This window comes from Pan paniscus, chromosome 9 (genome assembly GCF_029289425.2).
Source record: "Pan paniscus chromosome 9, NHGRI_mPanPan1-v2.0_pri, whole genome shotgun sequence".
Lineage (NCBI taxonomy): Eukaryota > Metazoa > Chordata > Mammalia > Primates > Hominidae > Pan > Pan paniscus.
The window spans coordinates 114,211,148-114,225,339 of NC_073258.2; the positions used below are offsets into that span (position 1 = coordinate 114,211,148).

Consider the following 14,192-nt stretch of genomic DNA (forward strand, 5'->3'; position numbering starts at 1 on the left):
TCTAAACACAGAAATCACCAAAGCACTAATGGCATCCCTCAATAACAGCTCTTTTCTGTCTTCAGGTCCCCAGGCTGACCTGAACAAACACACCTGTGTATGTTTCCTCAACAACCCCCCCAATACCTTTTTCTCCATGAGTGTGTCTGATTGAAGTAGGTTCCAACCATTCAATATTCCCCAACTTCCATGCCCTGTGACAACTGTGAAAAATTTCCATCCAACCTATAATGTCATCATGGCTGAGGGTGGCCAGATAGTGCAGGTTAGGGATGACAGAGAGAAGGCATGAAGTATGTTGCTGACCTATGAGATACCTCTAGTGGGGGATGCCTCAGACACTGTCACTCTGGTTAAGCTGCAAGTAAAGTAGAGGGAGAGTGTCGCTATGGGGAAGTAAGCTGTCTCTCACCTACCCATCACTTATCCACTCACCCACTCTCACTCAACAATTTAAGTAACTACCAAGTGCCTAGCACCATTTTAGGTTATAATAGATTTTAGAGAAGCATGAGACAAATTCTCTGCTTCAAGGAGCTCATGGTCTGCTGGAGAAGACAAGAAATGCACAATTGAGAGATCAGCATTAAGCATTAAGTTGGCTCCTCACAGAAGACAGGCCACAAGGGAGATTTTGTGTCATTAGTCACAATGTGACTCTAGAGTGATCCCAGACCTTCAACTACACATACTACTAAAGAAAAATAGTGTGTGGAAACATGGATCCACTGTGGTGCGGGGGCAGGAGGTGGGAGGCGGTGCTGACATCCTCTGCCTGGGACCCTGGAAGTTAGTTTCTGCTTGTCAACACACGTCTCTTATTGACCCTGCCATAAATGAGTGAAAGAGTTGAAAGGGCTGAGTCTAAAAAAGGATGAACCAAGGAAGATGACCCAGGAACAGAATACCTACAGTGCCTTCTGAAATATTCTACCATAGCTAAATGGTGAGCATTTGTAGCTGGCCAGAAATAGATGCACATCAATTACAAGAGAGTCCTCCCCAAGAAGGGATTCATAGACCAAGAAAAAGGCCAACAAGAGGGATTATCTTTATGGACTGGGGAATCTCAGGACCAGAAGCTACTGTTTTCCATCCTCCTTTCTTAGGCAGGACCATACTTCACCTAAAAACATGATAGCATTTGCTCCTGCCATGAATGACTCCAGAAGCTGCAGAACACATATTTCTGCCAGCTTTGGGGGTCTGCTCATGGGAAGTTCTTTGGCCCTTTCAATCTGGGAAAAGAAAAAAAGTCACCTTGTCCTTGTACACTGGTACATTCTCCTTGTTTTTTGTTTTTAATAAAAACTGGCCTATGCCAGAGTGCAACATACCATGTGACACTGCCAATCAGGGAGGCTCCAACCATGAGGTAGCAGACACAGAGCCCAGGAAACCAGGAAGTAAAATTAGGCCATGAAAAGCCATCACCAGGATAACTTATGCCTCTTCCTAGCTCATGTGGGGTAAGATGGAAATGAATTCAGCTGCACCTAAATCAAAGGGATGACAAGCAATTCAAACCCCTATCTCGCTCAAAATGAGCAAGAGCTGCTGACAGGTGAAAGCCAAAGAATTTTGGTGCAGATAAATGGAGAGTGTAAGAAAGAAGTATATCCTTGAATTTTGTGAACATTTTAGAAACATGATTTCAGAAATGTAAAATCAGGTGCTGAATTACTGCAAAAGGACAACAGCTCAAAGTGTTGTTTCTTACTTAAGCATCTTAATAATAACAATAACAATCATTACAGTTAACATTTAAAGAGTACTCACTTTTCCCAGGGACTCTTTCAAATGTCTTGTCTCTATTACCTTAATTAATTACTGTGACCCAATTATGTTGGTATTAACATCCACTTACAGGTGAGAACCCCCAGGTGATAGAGGTTAATTAACTTGCTCATGGTCACATAGCTAGTAAGTGTTAGAGTCAGGATTCAAATCCTGGAAGTCTAATTCCAGAGCCCACAGGTTTAACTATCATATGGTGTTGTTTTTAAAGGGTTTAAATAGGTGACTAAATATTGATATATGTCATTCATAAAACTCATGGTGAGGTTCAACAACAGAGGAGTCTTCTCACTTATTATGAGGTGAACACGATTATTACAGTCCCTTATTTGTGCCTGAAATAACTGATGAGCAGGTTAAGTGCCCTGCCCAGGGACATCCAGGCCTCACCTGCTTCTGTCTATCAGAAAAGCATTGATCAAGTTTTTTTTGTTTTTTGTTTGTTTGTTTGTTTTTTGAGACGGAGTCTCGTTCTGGCGCCCAGGTTGGAGTGCAGTGGCACGATACTGGCTCACTGCAACCTCTACCTCCCAGGTTCAAGCAATTTTCCTGCCTCCGCCTCCTGAGTAGCTGAGACCACAGGTGCATGCTGCCAGACCCTAATTTTTTTGTGTGTTTTAGTAGAGATGGGGTTTCACTGTGTTGCACAGGCTGGTCGCGAACTCCTGAGTTCAGGCAATCTGCCCACCTCAGCCTCCCAAAGGGATGGGATTACAGGCGTGAGCCACCGCGTCTGGCTAATCAGCTCATTTTTTAAAGGCAGCTCTCATGAGTCACTCCTGTGTCTGTCCAGGATCCCAGGCCATCCCGCCCTCACATTTCTGTAAAATGTGGAAGCTTAGTCTTGGAGATATAACAAGTTTTCCTTCTATGGTAATAAGAAAGCAACCCCAAAGACCTAATTGTTGGCAGAAGTCTGGCTTTCATCCTTTGGACAGTTCAGTTCACCTCAAAGAGATGTGGGACAGAAGGTAATGTCATCACAGTTCCAGAAGAGCTTGACAAAACATCCATCTACACCTCCTCCCAGCTCCTCCCCCAGGTTGGAAGGCTTAGTTGACCCTGCCTCCCTCCTGCTCCTGCCGCCCTCCCTCCTGCTCCCACTGCTTGCTGAGGTTTATGCCCAGTGCATTTCATCCAAAGGGACCCAGATCCAGGTACAGAACACTTCCTCGCTGGTTCTCAAATTTAAGAATCCCAAGGAGTTATTTTATTCATCCTTCTCCATCTGCTGTCTCCCTCTTCACTTTACTGGTATCATACACAAAGATTACTGCCCTTTCATTCACTAAAGAATTATCTTCTTATCCCTATTCTCCTCCTTTTCTTGTTCTTTATGCCACTTACATATCAGAGAGGGCTATTGCTTTAGCCTTAAACAGTCTGGTTTTGAATCTTTGTCTCACACATGAAACGTGTGACCTTGTGCAAACCACTTACCTTTCTAAGCCTATGCTTCTTCCTCTGCAGAATGGAATAATAAGGGTTACTCTGAGGCAGGAGGATCGTTTGAAGCCAGGAGTTCAAGACCAGACTGGACAACAAAGCAAGGCCCTATATCTACAAAAAATTCTTTAAAAAATTAGTTGGGCATGCTGGCATGCACCTGTACTCCCAGCTGCTCGGGTGGCTGAAGCAGGAGGATCACTTGAGCCCAGGAGTTCAAGGCTGCTGTGAGCTATGATTGCACTACTGCACTCCAGCCTGGGTGACAGAGCAAGACCTCTCTCTAAAAATGAAAATAATAAATAAATAAATAAACAAACAAAAAATGTAAAAACAAGGGTTCCTATTTCACAGAGTTGTTGCAGGATTGGGAGTTTAAATGAGGAACCTATGTCAAGTGCTGAGCACAGTGCCCTGCACACAGTAAGTGCACAATAAATGCTGGCTGTTATGATGATGAGGCCAGCAAAGGAGGGTCTGGTGAACAGGACCACTTCTCATTCTAGGGAAGCCTGGTACTAAGCCACTTTCCCAGATCAAGAGTTCCTGGGAGTTGCTAGTGATGGCGCTGCCTGGGGTAGCAGGTAGGAGAGGAGGCAATGATGTAGCATGTAACAAAAATAATTTCATTTCTAATGTCTTTCTCCTGCTGGGCCACTTAGAACCCAAACAATAACAACAAGGAGGGGGTGGAAATGAGAAGGGCAGGCACGTTCTGAAGAGACCAATAACAAATGAACAGGCACCAGGACTCCCTTTGGCTCCCAGACATCTGCAGGGGATTATCGTTGGGGCCACGGCTGCAGTTCTGTGCTGAGCGACAGCTTCCTGGAAGGCAGGACTGCCCAGGCTAACTGCAGGTCTGTTGATGGAGCTCCTGGGAGCCAGGTCTGCCTGACTTCCCTTACCGCCCTCTGTCTGGAAGCAAGCTGACATTACCCAGAGGGCTGCAGGGGAAACCAGAGGTTTTCCCTCCTTCCCCTCCCTGACCCTTCAGACAGCAAAGAATTCCCTCATCTCCTACTGGAAAAAGTAAAAATCCTTACAGGTGACATCAGATTATGACAAAATTGCCCAAACTACACTAAGCTGATACCTATACTCAATGCATATTTAACATCAGCCTCTTTCAGGGCCTCCTAAGAGTCTACTTCTCCTCTGCTCTCACCTCTGTACACTGTCCCATACTCTCCCAAATGCCCCTAGCAGTTTCCAGGCTTCTGAGTTCAAAGCACTGCAGCAGCACAGTTTCTTCTATCCAGGGGAAGAGGGAGGCCTCAGACCCCAGTGTGTCATCTCTGACTCCTCCCTATACACTGGAGCCACCAGGGTCCTTGGCCCCTCCGCAGTGAAACACTCTCATGTATCCTAGGGAGAGAAGAGGCTGTGCCTTCCAAGGGCATCCCAGCTGCCAAGGGTGTTGATTTAACCCATTTACCAGATTAAGGTGAAAGGAAAAAGAAGAGAAAAATCTGCAATTCTGAGGGCAAATTTCTCTCCTTTCTCTGGACCCAAATCAAAGAAAACCAAGTGGCTGAGTCTTATAGTTTTATTACTCCTCCATCCCCATGTGCTGACACTATAATCAAGCTATTTTCCAGGCCTGTACATTTAGAAAATATGATTCTATTGTTAAAAAATAAGAAAGTTTTGCATCCGTTTAAGTACAGAGGAAAGAAATCTCCAATTACATTGGTCATGGGAACAGGTGAGAGGCAAAAGTATATTAATATTAGATTCCAACACCATTAGAGTAATTTAAAAGGCCAGAGATAACATTAGTCTACTGCTCAAATTGGTAAATAAGCAATTTGTGCATCCTTAGTGGCTCCATGGTATATTCTGGAGAGCAGAAGGGCTTATACCTAATCCCAAGGTCCTTCCAAGGCCACAAAATGCCTTACTGGAGGTGAGAGGAGGGAAAATGGTGCTGGGGTTCAGCTAAGTAAGAGGCTACCTACAAAGGAGGGTGCCTGCTGAGAAGTTGAATCAACCTGTGTCCTTTCTGCTGCCCATGGTTTCCAAGTGTTTCCTATATGCAGGATGCTCCCTGCTAAGCAGAGTACCTGGTAGGATGGAGAAGCTTCGGTTGCTGAGTCCAGTCCTGGTGTTCAGAAACTGGAAAATTTACTGGAAAAAGTTCTATTTAGGAGAACTTTAATAAAAGAAGAAAGATCATTGTATTTCTGGACTAAGGAAACAGCTTCCCTGTTTGGAGTCAGGAGCATCTGGCATGACCTCTGAGGAGCCCAAGAAGATAACCTAAGAATCTAAAGTCCTATAAACTATATCCCAGGAAAATGCAAATGACTGGGCTGCTGTTCTAAGCTATTTTCAAGACCTCAACTCTTAGGTAACGGTAACCTGCTGATATAGAACTTGATTCTGGGAGATATTACAAATATGACTTAGGGTTCTGGCATTATAAAACCTCAACTTGATTCTTCTCTCTTCCTAGGTGTTGAAGCACCTTCACTGTTGGAGATTCATAGGTATTAAGCCACAAAGTGGGGAGAAGTGGTGGGTGCCAACACAGGATTGGCTCAAGGAAGTCTCATCATATCTGTCTCTCCTGGGCGATGTGCTTATATGTGTGCATGCACGTGTATGCAAACACACACAAACACACACACATACACACAGTGCTATCTTCACAGCCACACTTTTTTGTTAACACTAAAATGTAACTTTTACTTGCAGGGGAGATGGAAACCATTCTCTCCAGGCAGAGTCCCCATGTCTTTCCCCTTATACTTGTTTATTCAGAGAATGGTGACCCCAGACCAGTCCGGCTTCAGCAAGACAATCTCAGGAGTATGTGAGGCCATATTTCTAATGACCCTAAGTTCCCATTTGTTTCTCATAGTATCAAAGAAAGAACAGAAGCGTTTGTCTCAATTTCAGATTCTCCTATATCATTCTCAAGATAATTGCATTTTCTAGACAGAAATAATCCACCCTTGTAGGTGAAGGTACAAGACTAACTAGCCCACAAGCATCATTACTAGCCTTTTTACCCCTACAAGCCTCCTTGCTTATGGAACAAAAGAACCAAATCAATACAGTCAATATGTCAGTTCCAGCAGGGCATGAGTGGCTACCAGCCTTGGGGAGCATGACGTGCTACTAGGCTGAACTAATCACTCCTTGGCATTTCAGGAGCACTTAGGTTAACAGATCACAGCACATGCATAATGAAAGACAATAACTCACCCAGAGGGGAGGGCAGGAGGGAAACACTGAGTTGATCCCCATAGAGGGACAGTTAGTATTTACATAAGTCAACCTGAAGCCATATTGGTGATTCCTTAAAAGGGCCAAAAATTTTAGAAAGAAGAAAAGCCCAGGAAGATCCTGGGGGAGAGGAGATTGGATTGCATCCTTAATTTCAGCAAAGATTTAATCAGGAGGATGGTCTTTCTACCAACAGTCTCACACTTGAAGAATTTAACAGGTATAACAGCAGGAGACAAAGGGTGAGATTAAATACCTTAATTTTATAAATTTCAAATGTATGAAATTTAGGAATATTTAAGATATCAGCAAATGGTTGCCAAGGTACATGATTCTTTTAACTCTTAGAAATGCATTTTTATATCTTCAAGGGATTTTCTCAGATAGAATACCTGCTACCAATTTTATGTAAAATAAACTTGCTTTCCATTTTCAAAATGTATACAGACTCTCTAAGGAGTCTCAACTTTTTGGGAGGTAATTTGCTAATTCAGTGTACACATGAATCACTCAGAAACATTGTTAAAATATAAATTTCCTGGGCCTCCGCTTGAGATTCTCATTCAGCAGTTTTTCAAGGAAGAAGCAAAAATACGCATTTTTAACCAGCTTCTCAGGGAATTCATTAAAAAGAAAAAAACCCTTAGAGAAATGCTGCCCGGACTTCTACAACAAATCAGAACCTCTCCATTTTCTGGGCACCTCAGGCCGTGCAGGGAAGGTAGAAGGAACTCAATGATCTTTAAGAGCTGGGACTACCCTGGCCCTCATTTGGCTTTAGGTCTAACCCTCCCAAACCACTTCCTTGTCAGATGTCTGCATTCAGAGATGGCATCAAAACCCCCTGCAACAAATAATCCAGGAATTTTGAACACTAAGGAGGGAAGTCCAAGGCAGGGACTGAAACCCAGCTTGCTGATTTTCTTGAAACTGGTCAGGCTGACCACAGTCTCTCTATCTGGCCACCCTCATCAAACAGCTGCATGAGGGAAAGACGATAAGCATGATTTCTTTTTCAAGTGGTCCTAATGCTGCAGGATGAATCAGAGATAAGCATGCATATTTGCATTTGAAGCAGGGTGGGAGTGGGGAGAATCGTTGAACATCTAGCTCCCTAAGGAGGAGCAAGGATTGGCCTAAAAGGTTTGTAGCCTGGTCAAAATACAGAAAGGCTTGGATCTGCAGAAGGATCTGGAGTGGGATCCACAAAGTGCCTTGCACCTCACTCCCTCACCCCCTCACCCAACCTCAAGAGCCACCGAAAAAAAAGTAGTGGGGTGCCAGGTGGGGCAACAGTGACTTGCTCAGACAGCTTCCTTGTGGCTGAGAGCAAGCGCCTGTCCCCACGGAGCTGCACTGCTGTGACTTGTGTCCATGGTGAAGCCTGTTATGTAGACGCACACGCACCCTCTTACCTCTGCTCTTCAAAAGGAAGCACTCAAGGGCTGCCCGCCTCAGACAGGGATAGGAAAGCGCTCTGTCTGGTGCTTAGAGGTGTCTCTTGTCTCCGCATACCACCCCAGAGGGGCTCTCGGTCCATCATAGAGCCGGGCCGAGAGCCGGGCGGTCACCCTCCGCTACTGCCGCCACCGTCGCCTGCACTCCCGGGTAGAAACGGTTCTGGCACCCAAGACTCCCTCCCCGACTAGGTGTCAACCCAAGAGAAGGCGAAGAAGAACGAAAGTTCAGGACCAAGGACAGCGGCAACCGTGGGAGCGGGAGAATCCAGCCAGAATCTGCCTCTCCCCCATCCTTAGCTTCTGCCTTAGAAACTGAAAAGGGTCAGGTCGCACCAACACAGAGTTGCCAAAAACAGCCCTTCTTCCTCCGGAAGAAGTCGGAAACTCTGGCCGCGAGCCCCGGGTCTCGCGCTTGGGTGCTGGGGGAAGTGCCCTCCCGAGATTGTGGGGAGCGGCCGCCCTCCCGCCCTCCGATGCCGCGGCTCCGCCGTGCTGCCCTGGGCGCCCCGCGGGGAGGCTGCCCCAGCTGCGCCCGCTCGTGCTCGGGGAGAGGATTCCCTTCTAAGTGGCGAGGAGTCTACTGAGAAGGAGGGAGAGGGGATAGCAGCCGCGGGCTCCAGACGCCCTCCGCCCCCGCCCGACGGGGAGCCCATGCAGAGCCGGATCCCAGGCAGGCGCTCCCGAGCAGGCGGCCAGGAGTGGCCGCACAAACTTCTGGTCCTGGCCTCGCTCCCCTTGGAGGTCCCTCCTCTTCTCCCCGTGACACTGAGTCGCCCGCCGCTCCATCCGGCCGGTGCTTACCTTCAAGCCATAGGGCGCCCCGGGGCAGAGACGGCGCCGGCTGCTTGAGGCTTCCAGCTCCCGCCGCATCCACGCGCGGCCGCCCCTCCGGCAGCCGTCCGGGGCCGCCACTCTCCTCGGCCGGTCCCTGGCTCCCGGCCCCGCCGCGCCGTTCAGAGCCCCGGCGGGCAGCCGCTCGGCCGGCTCTGGCCCGCGGGGAGCAGTGGACGGGCCGCGGCGGGGCGGGGCGGGGCGGGGCCGGGCGCGGGGCGGGCGGGCAGGAGGGAGCACGGGGACGGGGCGGAGGCGGCGCGGTGCGCGCGGGAGGCTGCCGGTTCGGCACTGAAGCTGGACAGCTCCGCGGCGCCCGAGCGCGGGGAGCGCGGGAGGGAGGTGCCCCGGTCCCCGCCCCTGAGACAGGCCCCGCCCCCGCCCCCCACCAAAGGAGCTTTACCTCCTCGGCGATCCCCGGCCTGGAACGGGTAGGAGGGGTTGGGGGATTCCGCCATCCCTTGTTTTGAGGCGGGAACGCAACCCTCGACCGCCCACTGCGCTCCCACCCACTCCCAGAGTAACAAGCTGTGATTGCAGGCTGGGTCCTCACCGTCTGCTCGCCAGTCTTCTCCTTTGAGGACTCAGAAGCCAAGGGTTGCGGGAGGCACCACCCATCCAGCAAGTCAGGCAAGGAGAGGAGGTGTTGGAAGAGGTCCGCATCCGTTTTCTGACTTCAGGTCTTGGAATCTATGTAGTCAGTTCTATTGCTGGACTCATCCAAAGGAAAAAGCCTGTTTGGAGTTGACCAGACATGGAAATGCAAAACGAGGCCTCAGGGGTTCCAGCTCACCCTTGACTCCAAACTGAGGTGTGTGAGGCAGGGAGTGGGGAGAGGGAGAAAGAGATAGAGTGGTGAAGGGTGTTCCGCTGCTACCCTGCCCACTGTCATTTGGGCTGCAGAGGAACCTCGTTCTTCTCCCCTTTTCTTCCTCTCTCCTTTTCTTTCTTTTCTTTCTTTCTTTCTTTCTTTCTTTCTTTCTTTCTTTCCTTTCTTTCTTTCTCTTTCTTCCTTCCTTCCTTTCTTTTTCTTTCTCTTTCTTTTCTTTCTTCTGCAGCAATTAGTTACCAACTGTCCTCAGTTTGCCAGATTCTGTGTCAGATTCAGAAGTCACACACAGAAAGAAAACCAGGCCCCTGATCCCGCACCCTGGCAATCCAGAGAGGGGACCCCCAGGGAAATAACTGAGGCTTAAACAGGTGCTGTGAAGCACAAAAAAGCGAGACTTTACAGGAACCGGGCATTGAAGGAGCAACACCAGTTCCCAAGGGGAGAAGGTGGCACAACACTCCAGGGAGAGGGAAGAGCAGGGTCAGAGGACTGACTCTGCAGAGCAGGGAGTCGGCCCTGCATGGCTGGAATCCAGCCTCTCTGGGCCACAAGGATTAACTTCATCTCAGCATTTCCTCCAATGACACACACAATTATAGAAAGTGAGGGCTGGAAAGGACCTTAACATTCATCCAATTCCGCCTCACCTCAGAAGGGAGAACTGAGTCCCAGAGAGATGGGGTGTCCTTGCAAATCCCACAGAGTCCAGCACTGAACCGTCCCCCTCTCCAGAGGCACAAAACAGCACCTCTCTCAAATGCAGCCATCTCTGGAGGCACGGGAGCAGAGGAAGCTGTGGGCTCCCCACCTCACCCCACCATGACTCTTCCCAGCTCCTGCCCCTGGATCTTGCTGATCTGGACTGGCCTCCATTTGCCTGCAGGCTCTGTAGGGAGATATTACACCAATAGGAGTCCTAGAATGTTGCCATACTTGCCTTTAAGGGATCAGCCATTACAGATATGGTTGACATCCCAGTGTTTCCCTTGTATAACCTTGGACCATTCTTTCCTAGGTTTAATCCACATAAGGAGATATTTGGTACCTCCCAACTCAGCACCTCTACATAGGTTCAGGGATGGGTCAGACTAGCCAGAGCACCTGGATTGGTGTCCCGCCTTGGTCACCTACCTGTTGTGTGGGCTTGCCTAAATTGCCTGATCTCGCGAAGTCTCAGTTTCTCCATTTTTAAGTGGGGACTTAAAATAACGATCTCTGAGCTTTACTGAGAAAAATAGATGAGGACATGTTAGACAATGGTAATATGGGCCATCCCTGGCTGCTCTGGGGTGGGGAGGGGAGCCCTGTTCATCAGGAGGCAGAAGCAGGAAGAAGATGAGCTCCATAAGGTGCACCCACACAAGGACACTGTAGCTCTGCGCTGCCTTTTTTACCCCAATCTTACATGGCTGAGTGGATTTCATGCTGGCTGTGAGTGAGACGGATGGATCTTTTAGTTTCCAATTAGCAAACGCCTCACTCTTTAAACAAGCGGCACAGCAAACAGATGCACTGTGTGATTGATGACAGGGAACATCTGCGGCCAAGCAGCGGCTGCACCAGAGGCTCCCAGCTTTCTGGGCTAGCAGGGCCCTCTGGAGGTCGTTTGGTGCCTCCCCCTGCCTCTAGGCAGGAGTGTGCCCAGTCCAAGTGGGCGGGGTGGGGGCAGGGTGTCCCTTTGCCTTATAGCTTTCCTGAAAAAGGATCTACAACAGCCTCTTTGAATTCTTTACCTCCTTGGAGTCAGGAAGTTCCACCTGATGTACCTCCTAAATCTTTCATTTATTTCTACCCTTTTCATTGTTGAAAGTTGTAAGGAAATAAGTAGTAGTGGGTATTAGGGGTTGTCTTAGTCCATCTGGGATGCTATTAGTATAACAAAATACCGTAAACTGTGTGGTTTACAAACAGAATTTATTTCTCACAGTTCTGGAGGCTGGGAAGTCCAATATTAAGGTGCTGGCAGAGTTGGCGTCTGGTGAGAGCCAGCTTTCTGTTTCATAGATGGCATTTTCTCACTGTGTTCACACATGGTGGAAGGGGTGGATGAGTGCTCTTGGGCCTCTTTTACAAGGGGACTCATCCATCCTATTTATGAGGGCTGTGTCTTCTTCTGTCCTCATGACCTCCTCACTGCCCAAAGGCCTCACTTTCCCTTTGTTTTTTGTTTTGTTTTGTTTTGTGTTTTGTTTTGTTTTGTTTTGTTTTGTTTTACAGAGTTTTGCTCTTGTTGCCTAGGCTGGAGTGCAATGGTGCTATCTTGGCTCACCGCAACCTCCGCCTCCCGGGTTCAAGTGATTCTTCTGCCTCAGCCTCCCGAGTAGCTGGGATTACAAGTATGCGCCACCATACCCAGCTAATTTTGTATTTTCAGTAGAGATGGGGTTTCTCCATTTTGCTCAGGCTGGTCTCGAACTCCTGACCTCAGGTGATCCGCCTGCCTTGGCCTCTCAAAGTGCTGGGATTACAGGCTCACTTTCTAATTTTATAATCCTGGGGCTTAGGATTTCAACATATGAATTGGGGGGAGCAAAGACATTCAGGCAGGGCTAGGAAATGAGTTAGGGACAGATGGGGGTTTTGTTGGCCCATTGTAATGAGAAACAAAGGAGAAAGCCAACAGAGAATAAGGGAGAGCTAGAACTTCCTCCCGAGCTCCAAGAACTGCTCGCTGCAGCTTAGAAAGAGGGGGGACCCTTGCTGATCTCCTTCAAACTCTGATGTACCCCCAGAGAGAACAGACTGTCACAGTCCCCTTCTAAAAATCATCTCACAGAAATCAAGGGAAATGCTCTCATCTGAAAGGTGGGGAAGGCAGAGCGGGGTCATGTCAGTAGCAACACTGGAGTCACACAGAAGTTTGTTCCCATCTAAACTCCACAACCTTGGGAAATTCTGAATGGCTCCGGGGCTCAGTTTTCTGGATTGTGAAATGGGGATGGACAGCCACATTGCAGTGCTATCATGAAGAATAAGTGGGAACGACAGCCCACACATATTGATATTCCATGGGTCTTCCCCCCTTACAGAAAACTTCAACTGGAGAAGTGACGCAGGAAATACAGACATCTTCTATATGGTGTTACAGTTCTCCATTTCTTAACCCACTTTGTAGATAAAAACTGAGCCCCCATTTCCAAGCTCTTGGAATTTCTCTTTTCTCATCCTCTTCTTTTGTCTTAGTTCTTGTGCCATTTGCAAATGACTTGGGGAGCAGTAGAACAGCAATCTATCTGGGTCAAAGAAAGTATGGGGCAAAAAAAAAATCATCTTTTTTGTACTTTATTACATCCCTCAAATGCAGAAAACCTTAGAGAGGTGTGGAATTCTTGGATATTGTTGTTATTGAGGGATCTACAGCCCCATGTAGGATAATCTAGGGAAGGGACTGAAGGTAGTCGAGATGGTAGACCCCAGAGAAGGGTGGGCAAGGGGAGAATCTTCTGAGAAGGACAGAAGTTCAGGGCACTGTCCAACCAAGGCAGGAGAGCAGAGAGTTACCTGAGGGTTTTGACATCTGCGTGTGTAATCACCCTTAGAAAATGATTTCCTCACTGGTAGACTCTAATGGGCCTTTCCACCTGGGTGTGAAATGGACATTTGTTCTTTGCTGCCTCCTATTTTGAAAGAGTAAAGAGAATACAGGGATGACTCACTTTAAGAAATTCTGTTACACAGTTCTTCAGAGTTACAGAACAGATAACTCAGAGTGCAATTATTCATATTAGAAATTTAATTGCTTGATGGGAAGAGGTCATAAAAATATACACCTCATTTCCACACCTATGTTCATAGCAGCACTATGCACAATAGCCAAAAGGTGGAAACAAGCCATGTGTCCATCAACATGGATAAACAAGATGTGGTATTTACATGCAAAGGAATATTATTAGGTCTTAACAAAGGAGAGAAATTCTCACACCTGCTACCTCATGGAATCTTGAAGACATTGTGCCAAGTGAAATAAGCCAGTTACAAAAGGACATATACTGTACAATGCCACTTATATGAGGTATCTAGAGTCAATCTACAGAGACAGAGAGTGAATTGGTGGTGGCCAGAGGCTGGAGGCAGGGACAAATGGGGACATATTTGATGGGTATGGGGTTTCGTTATGAGAACATGAAGAATGTTCTAAAGTGGAGTGGTGGTGATGCTTACACAATAATATGAATGTACTTAATGCTACTGAACTATGCACTTAAAATGCGTGGTTGTTCACGCCTGTAATCCCGGTACTTTGGGAGATCGAGGCTGGCTCTAAAGTGGAGCGGTAGTGATGCTTACACAACGTGAATGTACTTAATCCTACTGAACTATGCACTTAAAATGCGCAGTGGCTCATACTTGTAATCCCAGCACTTTGGAAGGCCGAGGTGGGTGGATCACCTGAGGTCAGGAGTTCAAGACCAGCCTGGCCAACATAGTGAAACCCCATCTCCACTAAAAATAAATTAGCCGGGCATGGTGGTGGGCTCCTGTAATCCCAGCTAGTTGGGAGGCTGAGGCAGGAGGATCACTTGAACCGGGAAGTGGAGGTTGCAGTGAGCCGAGACTGTGCCATTGCACTTCAGCCTGGGCAACAAGAGTGA

The 14,192-nt window shown here is 47.8% G+C and overlaps 1 protein-coding gene across 4 annotated transcripts in view; it reads right to left on the minus strand.

The window, feature by feature from the left end:
- Positions 1 to 10,395, minus strand: part of DRD2 (dopamine receptor D2) — a 67,304-nt gene extending 56,909 nt beyond the window's left edge. The window contains exon 1 of one of the 4 annotated variants that reach the window (XM_034933709.3): positions 9,322 to 10,395. In XM_034933709.3, the coding sequence (XP_034789600.1) occupies positions 9,322 to 9,431 (110 nt within the window). In that variant the 5' untranslated portion in view covers positions 9,432 to 10,395. Of the gene's footprint in view, positions 1 to 7,892; positions 8,475 to 8,738; positions 8,945 to 9,321 lie in introns of those variants that run through there. The other 3 variants (XM_034933708.3, XM_034933714.3, XM_055094852.2) reach the window with 3 other exon arrangements.
- Positions 10,396 to 14,192: the final 3,797 nt, after the last annotated feature.